At 37.2% G+C, this 22,962-nt stretch overlaps 1 protein-coding gene across 5 annotated transcripts in view; it reads right to left on the bottom strand.

Annotated features, from left to right (window-relative positions):
• Positions 1-22,962, bottom strand: part of fip1l1a (FIP1 like 1a) — a 34,756-nt gene that overhangs the window by 5,778 nt on the left and 6,016 nt on the right. For 3 of the 5 annotated variants that reach the window (XM_079888348.1, XM_079888349.1, XM_079888347.1), the window contains 6 exons: positions 20,823-20,922; positions 20,617-20,749; positions 14,536-14,587; positions 14,301-14,435; positions 7,967-8,028; positions 6,519-6,723 (listed from right to left, as the gene is read on the bottom strand). In XM_079888348.1, the coding sequence (XP_079744474.1) occupies positions 6,519-6,723; positions 7,967-8,028; positions 14,301-14,435; positions 14,536-14,587; positions 20,617-20,749; positions 20,823-20,922 (687 nt within the window). The remainder of the gene's footprint in view (positions 1-6,518; positions 6,724-7,966; positions 8,029-14,300; positions 14,436-14,535; positions 14,588-20,616; positions 20,750-20,822; positions 20,923-22,962) is intronic. The other 2 variants (XM_079888350.1, XM_079888351.1) reach the window with 1 other exon arrangement.

Raw genomic sequence — 22,962 nt, 5'->3', positions numbered from 1 at the left:
CACATTCAAGCACAATGAGGCAAAATAACACAGCACATCAGATCTGTTCTAAAACCTAACAAGATGCTTCACTATCTACTACATGCCAAGGTAGCTGCCTAATAACCATCAAGGAACCTCATAAGTGACCATTTGAAATGCTCAACATAAGCAGCAACTGCATGGCAGACTGGCAATTGTTATCAACAGACTGACTTTTGCATTTTGCTAAGCTAATGGTGCTAAGCTAACGCTCGCTCTTGCCAACTATTACACTGCATTTTAGCAACTTTGCACAATAATTTAATCAATTCAATCAATCATTTAATGTCCTCAACAATAGCATGCATTGACATGATACAGTATATACAATAGACTATGGAAAGTAAGAAAGATGACTATAACGATAACTATATTGTCGTACACACCAACAGACAATTACATTCTGTTATCATTTAAGTGTGTGCTGCAGTTATGTTGCCAAGCTCAAGCTCTTCAAAGTCTGGTGGATTCTGCTTGACTGAAAAAAATCATTCTGAAAGAGATTCTAATGTTCCTGTGTTGGTATCATTATATCTGTGATGCAGACGTTGCTATTTTCTGAGCTTCTCAAAATTTCAAAAAGTTATTATTATAGTTATCGTCCTTGGTGTAAAAGGGACTTAAGGCTAATGGAACCTTCTTCGTTTTAGCTCCAGTAACATTTAAACACTTACTTAATACATGTTAAAATGTTACACTTGTTAGGTATGACTTATCTTCAATTATATCATATTCCAATGAAAGTGCTTACAGTTTAAAGTAGCTTCCCCAACACTCTTAAAATATGTTAAAATGTTACACTTGTTAGGTATGACTTATCTTCAGTTATATCATATTCCAATGAAAGTGCTTACAGTTTTAAAGTAGCTTCCCCAACACTCTTAAAATACACAGAAATTAAAATATATTAATATTCTTCTACATGTTTACAGGGGCACTGTCACGCAAACACACCACATCTCTCTAAAATGGCTCAACTTGCAGCCATTGTGATGTATCCTAATGACTGCCTCTAAGTGCACATTAACCACGTTCTCTCTTTCGGTGCACAATTGCACAGAAAGAGAGAGACAGAGAAAAGAGACAAACTCAATAACCTGACCCTCCATCAGTAATTAGCAGTCAGCTAAAAGCTCCGGCCCTCAGGTGATGTGCTATAGATTAGTCTTGGAAACACTAATCAGATGACAGGGAACAAAAGAGTTTGTGGTGGCAGTGGTCAGTGTGAGGCATACAGAAAGCCAAATGTTTTTATGTCACTTAAAAGGCACAGTTCACACAAAAATAAAAATCCTACTTCTACAAAACATTTTGAGTGAACTATCCATTTAAGTAACAAATATTTAAATATGTTTCCTTTCTGTGTATTTCTCATTGTTAATCAAATTGTGTTATTGTTAGCAACCATTGCTGAAAGCCCCACGTGAATCTGTGTTGGTGTGTCGCATGCTGTTGCAAATTGTCCTTCATGCAATTAACACAGATTTGAACAACATACAAGGCCCTCTGGGACTTATAAATGTATAAAGGCACAATGAGTAAGACGTGATGTGGGTGTCTGTGAGTGTGTGTAGGTGTCGTGCCAGCTGGACTGAAGACAGGCCAGTCCTCTCTGTGAGCCACAGGAATGAGATCATATCTAGGGGACAAGTGTTCACCAAATGTCCAACTACTTGCTAAAAGCATTACCGGCCAGATTAAAGAGAGAGAGAGTGAGTGAGAGAAAGGGCAAAGTGAGAAAAGAAGGAAAAGGTTGTGTGGCAGATTGTTTGAATGCTGATTTTGCCCGTTTACACCTGGTAACATTCATCTTGGATGATCTGATCATGAGTGATCAGGCAAGGCAAATTAATTATGTTTAAAAGGTATTATTACATGTACTATACATTTTTTTTTTTTTTAAATCACTGGATGTGCCCAGTTTTGCCAGGTATGTGACTTTTTAATTTGTAACTATTTAATTTTAGCCACTTAGTAGCAAGCAAACAAGATATTTTCACATAAATATTAAGCAGCACGACTGTTTTCAACACTGATAATAATAAAAAATGTTTCTTGAGCATATGAGAATGATTTCTGAATGACCATATGACACTGAAGACTGGAGTAATGATGCTGAAAATTCAGCTTTGCCACCAGAGGAATAAATTACACTAGATTTTACATTAGTTATTTTAAATAACTATATTTCACAATATTACTGTTTTCACCATATTTTTTGGTCAAATAAATGTAGCCTTGGTGAACATAACAGACTTTATTTTAAAACTTTAAAAAACATCCCAAATGTATTAAATTTATTGAACGGTAGTATATTTTTGGACGGATAGTAATTATCAAAAAGCCTGCATACATACTGTATATGCATACATATATACATTAAAGCTTATTTTAATTTGCCACAAATGTGGTTTCAAGCATATTGTTATTTGTGTCTAATACATGTATTAAATTAACTTTAAAAATAACTTTATATTATTTACATTCATTAATTTACTTTTATTCAAATCCAAATTAATTTCATTTATTCAACTACTTTTATTCAAATTAATTTCAAATTTGCATTACTTCATACGTCACACTAAAAATGCCCAGCAAAGTCTGTATATGCATTTTTTTTTTTTTTTTTAAATAGTATTTTTCTAAATTGTCAAAAGTTTAAAGTCACTGCTGTCCAGGACACAACATGAAAGAGTGTTTACACTGGACATGAAATGTGTCAAATGCGTTTCTGAGCATCTCTGAGTGCAACTTAAGGGATATATACTTTGGACCCCATTAACACCAGTATTTTACAGCTCATGATCAAATTCCTCGAAATGGATATTAAATTCCAGCCGTAAACAGGATCTTAGATGTAAAGTTCTCTCAGCATGTGCTAAAGCGAGAGAGGTTGTGTATGGTGAACAGAGTGTTGTCATTCACTCAGCGTGTGGCAGACAGAGATCGATTGAGCAGCTTCTGAGTGGATGTTGTGTAAAACAGTGATGGAGAAGACACAGATTTGTCAGTGTATATTATATGAGAGAGAGGATCTGAGCGCTCAATGAATATGTAACTCAGTAGGTTCTCTGCTCTCTCAGAGAAACGGCACAGGCGCTAAGCTGCTAACATACCCTCAAAGCCTTGGCATGGGCGGCTGCGTGTGACAACTTCAGTCCTAGTTTACGTGGTACCAGGCCAAAAGTGTGTGTGTGTGTGTCCTCGGCTCGCACAGGCCCAGCAGTGAGTCAGAGGACTCATGTTGAGATTTGGCAGTCATTTTATTGAGCACGTTGTCATACTTTTTGATTAAAAAGCAACCCTTAAGGCACTAGAGAGGATATACCCATCCAGATATTGAGATATGGTCACTCAGGTTCTCGATCACACACAAAAAAACACTTTAACATAAGGTATTAACTTTAACATCTGACATAAAGTAAAGAGGAGTGTGGTTTTTATGTGTGCATGAAAGAACCTGGAAATGAGAGAAAGAGAAAGATAATCTAAAAGAGAGAGAGCATGTTGCCTTCACAAGTGTGACAGACCGGTGTGCTTTCCAGCTGTTCTACTGGCCTGTTTTAATCTCAGCTGTCTCCTCATGTGACCTCACATTGAATATACCGCCACCACAGCACAGACTCGGGAGCAGAAAAGTGTGAGGTCAAAGAAAACTAAATATGGATCCCCAAAAAATGAGCACAAAAGCAATACTTCTGAGGAATATGTTGGTTTCCTTGTTCCAAGAAATTACAAGCTGAGACTCAACTTTCTCTGTTTCACAGAGAAATGGAAGTATTACTGGGGTTAAATAATTCATTATGATTAATGCATTTTGGATAAAGGGAAGGGATAGTTCACCCCAAAAAAGAACATTCTGTCATTATTTATTCAACCTCATGCCATTGACTTCCAATTTTTTTTTTGATCATACAGTTTAGAACGATGAGGTTGAGTAAAATGGTGACAGAATTTCCATTTGTGCAAGTGCACGCTGATTCCGTGCTTGGTCAAGGTATATAAACTATCTCATTTCAAAACAGCAAGGCAAATCCTGTTTTCCTTGATGTGTCCTCTATAATTTTCTTTCTTTTGTCCACACTGCAAAACCTCTGCAAGAAAAGCTTGTATCTTTAATACACATACAGATGGACAGACAAACAGATAAACAGTTCTGTTAAGTCTCATCTTCCTGTCGTCTTTCCCACCACAACTGTTTTTCTCCACTTCTTTTCCCACATGCTTATGTCATGCTGTCTGTGAATATGGTCTAGATCTGTACCAACTGATCCATGGCTGGAACTTTAATTCCCTCAATTAAAGCAAACAAACAAACAAAAAAACAACAGATGTCTATGAAAAAAGGTAATCTATGTGCCAGTACTGCTAAACATTGACAAAATGAAGATAATATGTACAGTCTTTCTCTTTTGGGAGAACGAACCAATCATATTGATGACTCAACTTGCACTACACAGATTTTTATCCAATCAAATGCTCTCTAGAATGAGAATGACCCTCTCCCGAATCACCTCACCTGGGGCCTCATGTATCAATCTTGCGTACGCACAAAAACTTTCCGTACGCCAGCTTTCACGCTCACGGTCGGATGTACTAACAGTGAAATTAATGCGAGAATGTGCGTTCCTCCACGCCAATTTCATGTCTGGCGTACGTACATTTCTCATTGTTTTTGTCCATTGGCGACTCTTACAGGCAATGAAGTGAAGTTGCAAACTACACAACAAATTGTTCTACAAGTCTATCGCACCACCACCTGTGGGAAGCACTGCTATTAATTTGCAATTTATAAAATAATTGTCATTATATTGTCACACGAGCCTTATGGGAAAATTCTATCAATTATGCAATTAAGTAAGAACATATAAAAGCATCTGCAAATTGATACAACCCTTAGTCTATGGCAATGGCAGCTTTGGTTTAATGTTCACCTTTCAGACCATTTCTTTTTGAGGTCATTTAGGGTAGACTGTGTACAGTTGAGACGTGTGTTGAGACACCTTAAATAACTTGCGTTAGCAGCAAGCACAAGTTGTGATTTTTGCTGTGCACGTGCGTATTAGTGTCCTCTTTGATCGTGGGAAATTTGAACAACGGACGCATCTCCGATCCGAAGATATCGGGGAAAGTTTTTTTTTCTAAGATATGACGTTCACTTCACCATGTACTCTCCACAATTTATTATCCTTATGTGACTGTTAAACGTATCACCACAAACGTTATTCTGTGCCCTAAAAACGGGCATATTTCATGGTATTGTGTCATGCAAGGTAATTGCAAAATCTAGAGAAATGTACGAGGTGGCCAGCGGGGGATAGTTGAGACTCATGTATATCAACTGTACCCCCGATAGAGTTCTATTAGGAAACACACTGTTTAGTTGTTCAGTGTTATGATAACAGGTTAAACATCGTAATTAGCCAGCATAGGACGCAAATGAAAATAAAATTTGATATTTGTGACATTTAAACTGTGTTTTATTAATAAATATTGTTACATATCTTGTTCCTGCTTTATACATTTTAACCAGTGCTAATTTAAATAAAATGAATGAACATGGATGAATAAACAAAAATGTTGCCCAATTGTTATTTTCTTTATTTGTCTTTATTTTTTATATTTACAGTGAATGGTTAGTTACCTTTACATCATTAAAAATGGGTGTCTCAACTGTACCATGCACTGTCTCAACTGTACCACATATGGGTACAGTTGAGACAAAGTTGAGACAAAAAGCACCTTATTTTTATGAGCTAATTGTGGAAAATATAAACTACTTGTGGGTATTATTGATTGATAATATCTTAGTCTACAAGCTAATGAAATGTCATGTGTCATGTGGAAATTCACTTCTTTTCAAATTTTTGTGTGAAAAATCAAAACGCAAAAAGTGTCTCAACTGTACTCAGTATAGGTACTCTACAGTGTGACTTTCAGATCCCACCGCATTGACGGCATCAGCCAAACTCTCCCACTCTCAATATTTTTTCCTTTTGTTTTTAATTCCGGAGGACAAAGTTCCAAATAAAATATTTTTTCTCGTTTCTACCTCCGATAGTAGCACCTCCAATTCACTTTCTGTAAAGTTTCGTTTCTTGCCGCTTGCTTTAGCCATTTTCTTACTGCTTTCTTTTGCCAAAGTGGACTCATTACCATATTTAAATTAATTTAATTAAGGGAGGAAACTGGGTGGGGCGTTGTGCTCGTGCATGTGCGCTCAATTTTACGTTAACTGGGATGTACAAAGAGAATATGCGTGGGATCCTTCGTACGCAGAGATTCATACATCTGATTGTTTTTGTGCGTACGCACATTTACAGCTTTGTCCGTACGCAATGTTTTAGTATGAATTCAACGCAAGTCTTTGTACATGAGGCCCCTGGTACTTATTTTGTTTCAATAAGAAATGCATTGAGACGAAAGAAAACTGCACTGGTCAAGAAATCTTACAAACAGCTCCAATTAAATATCCAACTGTTGATTGGCTGTTTTACCTTCTGTGGTCTTGGGAGGATGGACTGTGTTCTCGCTCTGTTTCTCTGTACCGCTCTCTCTCACGTTCTCGCTCTGTCTTGTGCCCTCTTTCTCTGGTTTTCTCTCTCACCCTTTCTTTGTTATGACGGGAGTAGTTTTCCCATGCCTTGTCACTTTCTATTACACCAGGCCAGGAAGCCACGCCCATTACAGGTGAGTACACACCTGGAAAAAAGAAAACATGAAATTATTTAAGAAGCAGATACAAATCAATATCTATTGATTTTTTGTATGAGTGAATAATAATAAATGTGTGAAATATATAATATAATGTAATGTAACAATTACAGTAGTGATATTAAACATCAAAGTTATATATAAAAAAAAGAATCAATCTGGAATGACAATAAACTCTGATCTGACATTTTATAATATCACACAATCTAGCCAGTTCAAATCTGTCCTAAAGGTATGACAGTTTTATGCAGCACATTTTTGCTGAATATTTAAACAACACATTTGAGACAGATGGCAGGATAACAGCTTGCTATATAACAAGCAATGCTATTGCTTTCTCTCTGTCTCTCTTTCACACACAAACACGCATACGACAATCACTGAAAGCTCACGGAGACAATAACGGCTTTAGTCTCTTGAGTACGCCCAAATCATTGCAACACGCAGAGGTTAACAAGGCCACAGATTTTCTGACATGCTCATTTTTCTGTGTACGTATGTCCTTGTTAACCTCTGCCAACAATAATGATGTGTGCTGGACTGCAGTGGAAATGCTTGCAGTGCATTTCTATGCTCAGTGGCTGGAAACGTATCCCTCCACAGTTGTACAGGACCTGTGTGTGTGTGTAGTGATGATGAGAGAGTGTTGAGTATATTAACGCTTTGTATGCAGTTCTACACTCTGTTGTCGTCACCAACCGCCCCTCCCTAAGCGTCCTGACATTAAGAAAAAAGCTCTGTGACGTCTGTGGCTGTTGGTGTGTGGCAATCTGTGCAGTTGTGTTTGTGTGAGCAGAAACTCTTCTTTTCACATGGTGTTTGATGCTCCAATTAAGACGGTCCAAATGCAGGTTCCAAATTAAATAATTTCCCACCATTCGCTACAAGGCTTTGGAAAATCCACAAGGAAATGTTCCTCAAACACAGACTTAAAAAACATACACAAAAACATTAAAAGGTTTCCTTTCCCTCCCACACAGAAAATGTAGGAGCCAATGAAAACTCACAATGTTCCATTAGCAAGTATATTTCATTTCCCATATGTCCCAAATTTATTTTCAGGGCCTAAACTTTTAATCACATTACTATATAAAAATTATGATTATTAAGTAAAAACTGGCATAGAACCAAAGGTGATGAAATTCTTAGAACAATCATTCAACGAAATATGCATACTCAATACTCATTGCAGGTGTAGTGCATATATTTCATAGACTTTCAATATTCATACCTGCAGTAAAAGGGTAATGTGGAGCTGAGCGTCGATCATAGCCTCCTGCCAAATGTCCACTACTGTGATGAGAAAGATAAAGTTAGTGACAAAAGTGTGGCTCAAAAATCCACGATTTTGCATTTTTCTAATTTGTTTTATTAAAAAAAAAAAAAAAAAAAAAAAAAAAAATTATATATATATATATATATATATATATATATATATATATATATATATATATATATATATATATATATATATATATATAATAATAATAATAATAATAATAATATATATATATATATATATATATATATATATAAACCATTTGGATGCACATACACACTCATTTTAATCTTTCTCTTTCAGGAAAACACGGTGGTGTAACATGCAACATGATTGACTTAGGACCCTTATAAACAAAAAAGAAGGAGTGTTAAAGATAAAATAATAATAATAATAATCATTTAATTAAAAAATGATTTGCTCTTACAGCACCCAGAGCAGACAAGACCCTATTGCTTTTAACTAACAACAAAGATAAAGGAATAAATAGAGCATACCAACAAAATATGCAAAAAGTAAGAGAATAAAGGGGCAGACAGAACTTTTCTCTATGATCAAAAGACTTTCCTCTGTTTCAGAGCTCAATTTCCTCATTGTTTGATGTTACTGGCATTAACTCAAAGTGCAGCATGTGCCCCGGTAACGTGCCAGCAGTGTGTGACTGTGTGTGATTATGTGAGCAGATACAGCTCAGGCAAACAAGCCATTGCCATATACCCGGACTGCCTGCCCTGCTTCCGGGGCGTTCTATGCTGGAGTAGAAGCTGAGTGCGTGCGAGAGAAATCGCATCCAACAGGACTCCTTGTGGCCAGGTGTTGGTGCACAGATTCTATTAATATCTCTGGAAAAGATGTTGCTGTTCTGGTTTCTCTTTCTCTTTGTCTTTCTCCCTTCCTGAATCCCACTTCCTCTATTCTCTCGCTTACGAATCCTTTTAAATTCAGCCAGCTACAGTTTTTCATTGTTGCTCTGTCTATACACATCAGAACAGACAAAAGGAGATGAGAGGAGGAATTTATGATAATCGATGTTAGATGATCTGGCAGTTACAGTCTCATCTCACCCCTGAGGTAAGCTTTAATTAGTGCCTGGATCATTAAGACAGCTAATCACTACAGAATTTGACCCTGATGGCCTCACACTAATGGCTGCGCAAACATGCAGTAGGCTGCTCCACATCACTTTGCTAAGGAAGCATATCAACAGTTATTAAAACGGTAACACTTTACAATAAGGTTTCATTAGTTAACATTACTTAACTATTTTAGATAACATGAACTAATAATGAACAATACTTCTACAGCATTTATTTTATCTTAGTTAATGTTAGTTCATTTCAACATTTACTAATATATTATGGAAATCACATATTGTATTTGTTAACATTAGTTATTACATGGCTTGGTTGAATTCTAATGTAGAATGCGGTCTGTTATTTCTTGATAACAGACCACTGCTAAGTATAACACACCGTTGCCATGAAAAACAGAGCGTTGCTATGGACGCAGGATTCTAACCGTAGAGATGGAACGGACTATTTTCTTTAGCGGAAGCAATACAATCGTTTTTAAATCAATAAACTCCTTTTTAAATCAATATTTTGTGTCAAATTATTGATTTATTTGGTAGGTAGCAATGATGCGCGGGTCAATGTATAAACAACCCGCACCCGACCGACGTTTTCAACTAACCTGCCCGCAACTCGGACCGCAAAAAAAAAAAAAGACTTTTTAAAAGTAGTAAATGCTCATCGTAGCGTCATTGGGCCATAGACGTAGGAACTAGGGGTGCTGTATGATATAGCCTAGTGTTATGTAATAAAGGCTTGGTTTATTCATTTATTTCGTTTCATTTTCGTAACAATTAAGATGCTGCATGTGTTTATCCAGTCTAATCGAAGTGTGCGTCTCTCCCCCGACTTTCCCAACAAAAATCCCGCCCACTCTCAGAAAATACATAAAACTGACATAAGTAGCCTATAAAAATGGTACAATGGCATTGCTCAGTTCAACGTGTTGGGAAATCGGGCATTTTGTCCCGTGTCAGGATTTATTCAAAAGTTAATGACGCTCAACATTCAAAAGGTAAATAAGGATTTCCCACTTGTATTAGTAGGCTTAGGCTATTTCGCCACGTGGATGCCCAATTGAAGCTCTCACAAGCACAACATTTGTGTATTTGCAGAGCTTCCACTCCCCAGTCTTCACCTTTTCACTTGCCTCCATCTCTACCTGCAGACTGAGCTTGTGCGTCATAAAAGTGTAGGCCTATGTAGTTCATAGAAAATTGTGTCTAGTACTATAGAAATTACAAAGGTTTAATTGGCATCTTTATTTCAAACGACCCGACCGACCGCGACCCGAATATCATTAAAAATATTTTTGGATGACTCGTAACCGCGGGTGACCGCAGGCACCCGCTCATTTTGGATCAACCCGCGCATCACTGGTAGGTAGCCATGTAATAAGCGGGATAATGTAGAGCGAGGCGGTTGTTATAGCGAATACAACCCCTTCAGGCTGATTCAAGATCCCTCTGCTTCGCGTCGGGGTCCTGATCAGCCTGTCGGGGTTGTATTCGCTATAACAACCACCTCGCTCTACATTATCCCTTACTTAATGCACTATGAACTGACATGAACAAACAATGAACAGCCGGATTTTTATTAACTAACATTAACAAAGATTGATAAATACTGTAACATATATTGCTCATTATTAGTTCATGTTAGTTAATACATTAACTAATGTTAACAGATGAGACCTTTTTGTAAAGTGTTACCATTAAAACAATTATTATTGATATTCCACAACATGTGAAGAGGGATTGCTGGCAAGTAAAGAAACTATACTGGATGTGGATGCCAAGACTCAAAACATCTAAATCAAACCCAAGGATGAAAGCAATCTGCACTTAATATAAAATGATCGCCTCTTCCTAAAAATGGACTGTGGATTCTTTTTGATGACTGGAGAGCCAAGGCATGATACATTTAAAGCAGAAGGAAAGGTGCTATGCTTTTAAAATAATCTCCCAGAGAACCTTGTGGCCTATTTTAGTGGCCGGTTGCATAAACTGATTAGGCTAGTCTTAAAAGTTTGTCATCTATTTTTTTTTTCTTCAAAACTGGTCCTAACTTTTTAAAGCCAGTTACATAAAAAGGTAGATCGGTCTAATTTGAATTGGAAAAGTAAGACTGATTATCTCTTGTCTAACTGCTAGTTCTTAAGACACGGTCTTACCAAGTTTATGCAACTGGCCCCAGGGGTGTCCCTCAGGGCTTTGTACAAGGACCCTTTATATTTACAATATTCTCCCAGCATGTGATGTTTATGTGTGAAAAACGAGTATGCATGTGACAGAGAGGACAGAAAAGAAGGGAGAAAAGAAGAAAAGTGAGTTTTTTGGAGTGATGGTAGTAGAGGAAGTGATTCATGAATTATACAGTTGTTGGCTGGCAGGGTTCGGATGAACGGAAACTCCTCCAAGGATGTTTGGACTTGGCAGAGAGACTGAGACGTGAGAAGAACCATTCTTTAAACAACAGAAAAAGGACTGAAAAAAGCAAACTTGAGGATCAGGAAATGGAAAAAAAAAATGGAGGGAGTTGGGTCAGAAGAGGGTGAAAAAGGATAAAATTAGCACAGAGAAGTAGATAGTCTGCTGCCATTTTGGTTCTTTCTATCCACCTTATTTTTTAACGCGGAAGTAAGCTATTTTCTGTGAATGTGTGAGACTTCCGGTTCATTAGCCGCAATAGGTAAATAACGAGAAGAATAACAAAGTGCAGTAAATGGTAAAACTGTTTGCACTAAAAACCAGCATGTTTATGATTAAGCCACTACATTAAAATAATAGGGTAAGAAATACCAGTTTGCAAAATCAAGCAGCATAATGAGCTTTTTTGTACAGCTAAAAATAACTGGAAGCAGATGACATCAGAAGCCAGACACATTCAATTTATAAATGCCATTTGTAAATGTACACGTCATTTGCACGTGAATAATACGGTGGATAGGACATAAATGACAGTCAATTGAGAGAAGTCAGAGCTTTCATAAAATTTGCCATTACAAGCTCGACAAAGACATGAACAGAGAATAAATCCACATGACTCATGCTGATGCTTAACGAAGATGTGAACAAAGCAGAAATCCATTTAAAACCCACACTAATGCCTTTCAAAATTGGGGAAACACAGATGTCACTTATCAGTGGCAAAATGTGTATTTTGATTATTTTGATGTCTGCAAAGAACCTCCTTCTTAAACTGTCACTAAACAGTCATATTACTTAAATGACTAAAAAATAATAGATCAAGCTCACAACTGTAATTTTACAAATGGCAAAAGGCAGACACTTCCAATATCATATACAAAATAATATACAATTTTCTATAATTATAATTAAAAAAAAATCTGCGTATAGTACAAGTATAGTATAAGTATTTATAAACCTAGTAATACAGTACAGTATGTATGTGTACTATCAAAATATGTAATATATACCTATTGTTTAGGAAATGTCATGATTCCCCAGAAGCCTTTTGCCAAATTGGCACTGAACCACTCAAATGTTCTGCAGATGATGATGCCTGTCAAGCTGTGAGGGGAGTGAATCTAGAAATAAAGTAAGTGAGGGGGGAGATAGACAGGCAGAGACTTGGCTGTTTGTCTTGGGGAGAAAGGGAGGAAGAGTATAAGGCATAGATGGATGGGGAGTTCTGGATGCCTGTAAACAGGAGGCCAGAGGCACAAACATGGCCACCCTGTCTGTGTCTCTCTCTGCCTTATTTGGCGTTTGACTGGGTCAGGGATGGCTTTTTAACCATATTTTAGTTTTAAGAAGATAAGTTATGGCGTCAGAGAGCTGAGAGGCATACAAGTACAAAGAGACAAACACACACACACACACACACACACACACACACACACACACACACACACACACGCACACGCACGCACACGCACACGCACACTTAACCACCTAAAACACACGTTTGATATCTTCCAAGCACAGAGATGAGCTGGAAGAGCCTGTTCAAACCGAATAAGTAATTCTGTGTGTATGGAAGAAAGACAGTCACAGTGGATTAACTGAAGCAGATGGGAGTTTAGTGCTTTTGTCTTGATTTCTCTTCTTCTAAGTCTGGGGTGAAACTTTGATGAGCTGCCCTACATACTTTCAGGCAGGAACAGAGACAGAAGTAACGACTCTGACAGAGTGAAAAAAATTTTTTTGTAGTTGCAGCCTAGTTTTACTGTCCCATAAACTCCATGAAGGCTGCCAATCACAGCTTTAGCAAGAGTCAATCATCTCTGTCATGAGGGACACTGAATGAATGAGTCCCATAACTTTTAAACTTGCTTTACTTTCTTGTTTTAATCTCATGGTCATCTTTTTATTCCTTATGTGATATTTCCTTTTGGTAATAACAATCTGCCATACTGTATAATAGTCTGCTAATAGAAAATATTGTGCCAACATGTAGCAGCATTTACTTGCCTGTCTTGTTTGGATTCTTTTAGCATACAATTCATAAACTATGAAAATAAGGCAATAGGAATGACTATAACTATGATTCCATCCAAGTTGCGAAATGTACAGTACCATTCAAAAGTTTGGGGTCAGTCGGATTTTTTTTTTAAATGGACAGTTAAGACATTTATAATGCTATTATAGATCAAGATTTCTATTTCAAATAACTGCTGTTCTTTTAAACTTTCTATTCAAAGAATTCTGAAAACGTACCATGATTTCTACAAAAATTAAGCAGCACAACTGTTTTCAACATTGATAATAATGAGAAATGTTTCTTGAGCAGCAAAGCAGCATATTAGAAGGATTTCTGAAGGATTATGAGAAGGTTGGAGTAATGTGGCTGAAAATACATAATAAATTACATTTTAAAATACAAAACAGCTATTTAAAAAACAAAATGTAAAAAAAAAGGTGAATAAAGCATTTCTATCCCATGAATTCCATCATAATTTATGTGCATGGTTCCTACCACATAAACTATGTATTCACTTCAAAGGTAAAGTGTATTCGTTTATATTTATTTTGGGGTTTTTTTTTGTTTTTTTTTTTACAATTTATGTCATACATTTTGATTTTATAAATTTAAAACATATTTTGTCATAAATTTAAAATGCATAAATGGACACTCCACTAATGACTTCATCTGAATATTAACTGGTTAAACTGGATTATTAGAGGTTATTGAATAAGGCAGAGGTGTTCTGCAAAAATGCAACATTATTAAGTCTCTTTCACAAGCTCTACCTCTTTGTCTCTCCAATTCTTTCTCTGTCTTTCTTTTTCTCCCTCTTTTGCTTGTATAGTGACCTGCTATGTTCTTGCTTTCTCTGTCTGCTATACCTCCTCTGTCTCTCTCTCCAGTATCTATGTGAGATCAACCTGGACAGATACACACACATGATCCATCATACACAAACCCTTCTATAATGCTTAACAATCAATCATTAATGGAAAAAAACACTTCAAAATAAACACTTACCTATCTAATGTTGATATCATAGGTGGAGGGGCACCGGGAGGTAATGGGAAACCTGAAACGGCAGGCATAAACAGACATTATGTGAAAAATGATATGGTGAAATAGCATAAAAAAGGAATAATATTAAAATCGTGTGCATGGTGTTCATACTTCTTCAAACACCAAAATGAGATTTCATTTAGTATAGCAAATGCATGTTTGTGTGCATGCGTGTGTCCAGATGTCTTGACTTCAAATGACTCAACACTGTTTATGACACATCCAGACAGAATTCAACAAATGCAGCGGCCTACAACTTTTATTGCCTTTGCTAACCGTGACCCCCCCCCCCCTCCTCCTCCTCCTTTAAATGAGTGCGTGAAACAAATGGGCCTTCACAGCACCCCAAAAAACACATTCTCCCTCACATGGCTGAGACACACTTATCTGCTTTGATCACACTCAGCCACAGACTCGCAAACATTCGTGCACATCTGGGCACCATCCCCCTTTTGTTTTTCCACGGACCCCTGATGGGAGCCAGCTCCAAAAGACCGTTTTCAACAACAACAAAAACGACTGGAAAAAGGCTGAAAGAAAAACAGTAATTTGAGGAACACAGAAATCACGCAGCTCTGGTTAACACAGAACGAGGCAGAAACGCAGCATCCCCTCAAACGCATGCATCCACTCACACAGAGCCTCGCAAATCATCTGTGTTGTCCTTGAAACTTCAGAGTCCCAGAAGAAAGCATGTACTTTGTGAACTATTCCCTAAACTGCTTTTTTCCCCCAGTATGCCTGTGGATGCTATGCTAATTTATATCAGAGTTCTGTGGCAAGCTACAAAATAGTTCAGTAAGATCACAGATCAGCTGCTAGTGCACATGAGCACATGCTCCAAACACTGGTTCTACGCTATATAATTTGTCATGTGTATTTTGAGCATGAGGACAAAACTGGCTACAAAAAATTAATTTGTCAAAGGTATGGTACCATTTTATAATAAACAAATACATTTGTTAACATTAGTTAATGCCTTTTTGGACAATTTAAATTATAAATGTACTGAAAAGTCTATTTATGAATATATATGTACTCTACCATTCAAAAGTTTGGGGTCAGTTAGTTTTTTTTTTAAATACATTAGTACTTTTATTCAGCAAGGATGCATAAAAATGTTCAAAAGTGACAATAAAGACATTTTAAACATTACAAAAGATTTTCTTTTCAAATAAATGGTGTTATTTTGAACTTTATATTCATCAAAGAATCAATAATAAAAATGTTTCTTGAGCAGCAAATAAGCATATTAGAATGATCTCTGAAGGATCATGTGACTGATGACTGAAGTAATAATAAGTTCACCGTCACCACAGGATTATTATTTTTTTTTTTAGTGCTGGGCAAAGATTAATCGCGATTAATCACATCGAAAATAAAAGTTTGTGTTTGCATAATATATGTGTGTGTACTGTGTATAATTATTTTGTATATATAAATACACACATATGCATGTATTTATTTAAGAAACATTTGCATGTATATACTGTATATATATATATATATATATATATATATATATATATATATATATATATATATATATATATATATATATTTATACATAATTTATATTATATATAAATATAAATAATTTATATATAAATAAATAAAAATTCTTAAATATATACATGCATATGTGTGTATTTATATATACAAAATAATTATACACAGTACACACACATATATTATGCAAACACAAACTTTTATTTTGGATGCGATTAACCTTTGCCCAGCACTAATATATATATATATACTCACCTAAAGGATTATTAGGAACACCTGTTCAAAAACCTGTTCACAATCTGCTCAGTTACTGGGATTTTCACGCACAACCATTTCTAGGGTTTACAAAGAATGGTGTGAAAAGGGAAAAACATCCAGTATGCGGCAGTCCTGTGGGCGAAAATGCCTTGTTGATGCTAGAGGTCAGAGGAGAATGGGCCGACTGATTCAAGCTGATAGAAGAGCAACTTTGACTGAAATAACCACTCGTTACAACCGAGGTATGCAGCAAAGCATTTGTGAAGCCACAACACGCACAACCTTGAGGCGGATGGGCTACAACAGCAGAAGACCCCACCGGGTACCACTCATCTCCACTACAAATAGGAAAAAGAGGCTACAATTTGCACAAGCTCACCAAAATTGGACAGTTGAAGACTGGAAAAATGTTGCCTGGTCTGATGAGTCTCGATTTCTGTTGAGACATTCAGATGGTAGAGTCAGAATTTGGCGTAAACAGAATGAGAACATGGATCCATCATGCCTCGTTACCACTGTGCAGGCTGGAGGTGGTGGTGTAATGGTGTGGGGGATGTTTTCTTGGCACACTTTAGGCCCCTTAGTGCCAATTGGGCATGGTTTAAATGCCACGGCCTACCTGAGCATTGTTTCTGACCATGTCCATCCCTTTATGACCACCATGTACCCATCCTCTGATGGCTACTTCCAGCAGGATAATGCACCATGTCACAAAGCTCGAATCATTTCAAATTGGTTTCTTGAACATGACAATGAGTTCACTGTACTAAAATGGCCCCCACAGTCACCAGATCTCAACCCAATAGAGCATCTTTAGGATGTGGTGGAACGGGAGCTTCGTGCCCTGGATGTGCATCCCACAAATCTCCATCAACTGCAAGATGCTATCCTATCAATATGGGCCAACATTTCTAAAGAATGCTTTCAGCACCTTGTTGAATCATTGCCACGTAGAATTAAGGCAGTTCTGAAGGCGAAAGGGGGTCAAACACAGTATTAGTATGGTGTTCCTAATAATCCTTTAGGTGAGTGTATATATATATATATATAATTTTTTTTTTTTCTGTAAAGTACTGTTTATTGTTAGTTCATGTTAGCTATTGCATTAGTAGTAACATTAACATTTCTGTAATGTATTACCATATGAATGCATGAAATAAATTTCTTTACATTTTTTGAATGACAAGAGTTGACATGATTGTGACAAAAAAAAAGTTCTTCACAAATATGCGTTTGTCTCTTTTCTTCCATCTTTCTTTCGTTTCTTTCACTGAGGTTAAGAAGTTGTATAATTTAGAGCTGCTGGACCTTTTAATGAAAATATTGTGCAAAGAGTGCTTAAAGGTACTTTATGGACATTTACAACCATTAATGTCCTCTAAAAGACTCTTTTTGTACAAAAATATTTAGACTATCAGTACAAAAATGTAAAATACAAATCCTCTCCTATCAAATCTGTTATTAAAATTATGATTCGAATGAAAAAAAAAGGCTCTCACTCCTCCACAACCCCATTTAATCAAAACATTCCTCTCCATCTTTTTCGCCTCTCTCTCTTTCAGCACAGCTGGGTCATTCAGCACATTTCCAGTGCCACGATTGTGCTGGCATGGCACTTTTTCGTTCTTCCCGCCCTGAGCTATATTTAGCTGCACACAGCCAGGGCCGACGCCAAGGGGGGGCATTCGCGGGCCATACCCCTCAAAAGAGTTACTTCACACTCACCCCTCCCTCCACTAAATGCGAAAAGCATGCACCCAAACCAGACCTCACAGCTGAACGTGATTTCGGCAGTCGCTGGCACCCCGTAGAAATATAAATGCCCCCCGATTTATGTGCCCTGCCGGCGGCTCTGCACACAGTGCATTAGCAACACAAACTAAACAGCGTGGCCATAACAGTACAGCGATATCCACAGGGCGAACGAGTCCGAAAGAGAGGCCTATAACTTAAAGATGGGGAGGTGGGCTTATTCTTTGATAAAATGAAAATGGCCCGTTCTGGATTAAAGGCTGAACTTCAAAGGCTGGGCCTGACCAGGAAGTTTGATATTTTGACTGTATTAAAAAGGATGAGTTGGTCCTAAAAAAGGGGATGATGGGTGAGTCTAAGTAAGAGGTCTGAGTGGGCTGGAGGAGGAGTGGTGAGATTTGGCAGGAGGAGATTTCTGATGGGGCTTTGAAGCAGAAGAGGAGAAGAGTTAAGAGAGCTCAACTATAGACTTCCTGTTGAAAGTGAGGCGGAGCAGCATATGAGCAGGAAGTTAGCCAAGCTAAGAGCCAGCAAGCCTGCGCTGCAGAGGAAAACCTGGAGAGAATTACACACACCTGGATATAGAAGCACTAGCTCAAGCGCACATGTTGTCAGACTCCTACAGAGACACATGCACGCACAATATTTAGTCACTGTCAAATGATACATGCACAGCTGCTGCAGTGCATCTGGTTTAGCACTGAACTTTAACCTTGAACTGAAGCATAAACATCATTTTGGGGCATCATGGGGCATTTCACTGCATTGCCCTAGTGTGCAATATTTTAACACAGAGAACACATTAAAGGGTTAGGTCACCCAAAAAATTTAATTTCTGTCATTAATTACTCACCCTCACGTCGTTCCAAACGCGCAAGCCCTTCGTTCATCTTCGAAAACACAAATAAAGATATTTTTGATGAAATCTTAGAGCTTTTTGTCCCTCCATAGACTGCAACGTAATCACCACTTTCAAGGCCCAGAAAGGTAGTAAAGACATCGCCAGTGGGACTACAGTGGACTATGTAAACAGCGTCAGAGACTGACACAGAAGAAAATAAATTGTTGAATAAAGTCATAATTTTTGTTTTGTTTTTTACCCACAAACAGTAATCTCGTCGCTTCATAACATTAAGGTTGAATCACTGTAGTCACATGGACTATTTCAACAATGTCTTTACTACCTTCCTGGGCCTTGAAAGTGGTTGTTGCGTTGCTGTCTAGGGAGGGAACAGAAAGCTCTCGGATTTCATCAAAAATATCTTAATTTGTGTCCCGAAGATGAACGAAGGTCTTACGGATTTGGAACGAAATGAGGGTAATTAATGACAGAAGATCCATTTTTAGGTGAACTAACCCTTTAACAAATATACAAACTACTTCATGAGGCAATGGATGTAGATTCAGTGCAGTTTGTTATATCATACCTGGCAAAAATAAGCTTAATGTTTAAAGTGCACTAAGACATGTGTTTAGGATATTAAGGTTCTCTTCAGACCAGGAGAAGGCAGCAGGTTGCTCAACATGGGTGTGAATCAAACACATCATGGATACATGTTGTCATGGCAACCGCAAATTCCCTACGGTTGACCATATGTACAATGCAGTGCAATGAAAACATCAACACAACCTTTGACCTCCCTTGGGCTGTTTGAAAATGTGTCCAGCTTTATCTACCACTTGGATCATACACGTACATTTTAAAAAATGAGATCTATTATGTTTTTCTTTAAAGACTTATTGTGTGTATATATCTGTATAAGCTGGGGGTTGGTAAGATTTTTGACTGTTTTTGGAAAAAAAAATGCTGTTTATTTGATCCAAAATACAGTAAAACCAGTAATATTGTCAAAAAAAATTTTTTTTAATTATTAAATATATTTTATAATAAATTTTTTTCCTGTGCTAATTTCAGCATAATTACCCCAGTCTTCAGTGTCACATGATCCTTCAGAAATCATTCTAACATGCCGGTTTAATGCTAAAGAAACATATCGTATTATTATCAATGATGAAAACAGTTGTGCTGCTTAATATTTTGCGGAAACCAAAATACATTTATTTTTAGGATTCTATGATGAATAAAAAAACCCAGAAAATAATCTTTTGTAACACTATAAATGTCTTTACTGTCACTTTTGATAAAATTAGTGCATCCTTGCTAAATAAAATAATGAATTCCCTAATTTTTGAACGGTAAATTATTACAATAATAAATTAAGCAAAAATATAACTTAAAAATCTTCAATTAACCCTTAGCATTATGAGGATTGACCCGATTGTTATGAGACTAATCTGATTTATATTTAATATGCTGGTTAATATGCAGGACTGTGTCTTTTCTGATGTGTTCTGCTTGATTTTGGAACTATTATGAGTGAGAGATTTGCTCAAGGACAAGCTGAAGAAAAACCTGCAATGTCGTAGCATTCACATGCTACTACGTCACTACAGAGCATGGGCCAGTCCATTTTCTGCTGACACAGTGAGTGTGCATGAGTGTACAGTATGGAGCTCGCTTACCGGGTGGTGGTATAAGGGGGGGTGTGGTGCTGATGGAGGGAGGAGGGAAAGGTGGAGGTGGGATGTTTGGAGGAAAGAAGGGCAACCGCTTTGGGGAGGATGGCTTTGTGTCCGAGGATTGCTCTGAAACGACCTGAAATACACACATATCACACAGACATATGAGATCAGTACTCTTTGTGTCCATCAAGCACGCAAAAACACACCTGGATGTTATTTTCATCCGTGCTGTGACGTCTTCGGCCTTCCACTCGACTGATGGTCCCTGCATGTCCTCCGATAACATTGATCGAACCGCTCGACTTCCTGTTCACACCCACACACATAAATCAAAGTCAGATCATTATGTTGAGTCCATATGTGTGAGTGAGGAGGATTAAATGGCTTGCAGTGTGCAGTGCACATTTTATGAACACAAAAGATCCTGGCACTTTTTTTTGGTTCTATAACACTTAGCACGCAGAGAAACACATGCAACCTCAGTCAACGCTATTTTCCTGCTGATCTGGGAAATCTCCTCTCATGTGCACGACAATATTTTTAGCTCATGTACACACAGCAGTTACACACTTGGGTGAATGTGTGCCGTGCTAGTCATCACCATTCATAAATCTTCAAGTCCCCTGAAACGTGGCTACAAATATTTTCAGTAATGCACAAATGAACAAGGCAATAACCTATTTCAGTCACTAAAAATTCATCAAATAAAAGAGAGTGCATTAATATTGCATCGGACATTATGCATGCTGCAAGAAAGTAAGCGTTCAAGCGTCCAAGTAAAGGTCAGCCTGTCTTCAAAAGTCTCTGTCATTGTTCATGTTCTGATGGTGAAGTTTGGGACAGAGTCAACTACAGAAAAACAAAACTAATTAAAAGCATGAAATTGACTCACTTCTGGTGTCACCTACTTTCAGCAGACACAACAGTGGATTTAAGTGCTACCCTCTCATGATTTTATAAAAAATGGACATTCAAAATTCATCGCATACTCTGTGTATTTTTAATCACTGTACGTGATTTCTCCATTTAAAGGGATTGTTCACCCAAAAAATAATTTCTTCACACAAAAGAATATTTTTTGTCAAATGCTGGTAACCAAACAGTTTTGACATTTAGACATTTCTCAAAATAACTTCTTTTTTTTTTTTTGTTCCAAAGAAGAAAGAAAATCATACAGGTTTGGAATGACACAAGTGTGAGTAAATAATGACAGAATATAAAAGTTTGGATGAACTATCCCTTTAAAGTTGCGCAAAGGAAGAAGCGACAGATTTTTTGTGACGTACATCGTGATTGGATTATACGATGCGGGCGTTGCATTCAAAAATGGAGGCAGAGAAAAACAAGATTGCAGGGACAGGGTTTTAGCATATTAAATGATTGGAGAAGTCTTGCATATGTCACCAGAGAGAAGACTTATTACTGGAAGATCCAGATATGACATTTTGATTAAAAAAAAATTAAACATGCATTTAGAAAATAGATTTAAATAGAATGAAAAATTAGAATTCATAGAAATTCATATCTCATTCAAAGAGTAAGCAGTCAAGCTATACCTGAATATGCACATGAACTCAAATGAACTTTTTTTTGTGTGTGTGTGTGCAAAAACACTGCATTATAATGTAGCTGAACAAGATCGAATAACAATCTTTGTTAAGGCCCGTTCGATTCCGAAAATGCCACCTCATGCTCTGTGTTTAAACGGGCGTACTGTGACTGACTCCTGCATCCTGTCTGTGCGTGTATGTGTAATAATGAAAGCCGGACTGTTGCTTTACCCTTGAATGCTCCAGTTCATACACGTCCCCCTGAGCAAGGCATAACCTTCAACTGATCGAAGAGAAGTTCAAGGAACGGCTGATTAAAAATCACCCCCGCTAACTCCTGCCCAGGACCAAAGGCAGTCTGGACCACCAGGACTGAACCATGGTGTGTGTGTATTTGTGTTGTGTCTCATAGAAAAGTAATAGTGAAATATTAGGAGGTTTCAACAGTCAGGATGTTTTCTTCAGGGGAGAACAGAAAACAAGAGCTGATAGAAATCAAGAGCTAAAAAAAAAGAAAGAAAAAGTATTAAAACCGGCGTAAACAGGGATGATAACATGCGTATGGAGCGTTTAGGACAACAGCAGAAAGCCATTATCATGAAATGCTGCTGTTACAGGGAACATGGCTGGCACGCAAAGTAAATAAGAGTCCTATACTACCCAAACAATTCAACTGCACATGATGTTTCAAGAAGAAAAATACAGAAAATGCAGACAGAAATTACATTTACATTTATTCATTTAGCAGACGCTTTCATCCAAAGCAACTTACAAATGAGAACAATAGAAGCAGTTA

Source organism: Squalius cephalus (genome assembly GCF_949319135.1).
Source record: "Squalius cephalus genome assembly, chromosome: 12".
In the NCBI taxonomy this organism is placed as follows: domain Eukaryota; kingdom Metazoa; phylum Chordata; class Actinopteri; order Cypriniformes; family Leuciscidae; genus Squalius; species Squalius cephalus.
The sequence above is the reverse complement of the archived record's forward strand: the minus strand, read 5'-3'. Positions and strand labels throughout refer to the sequence as shown.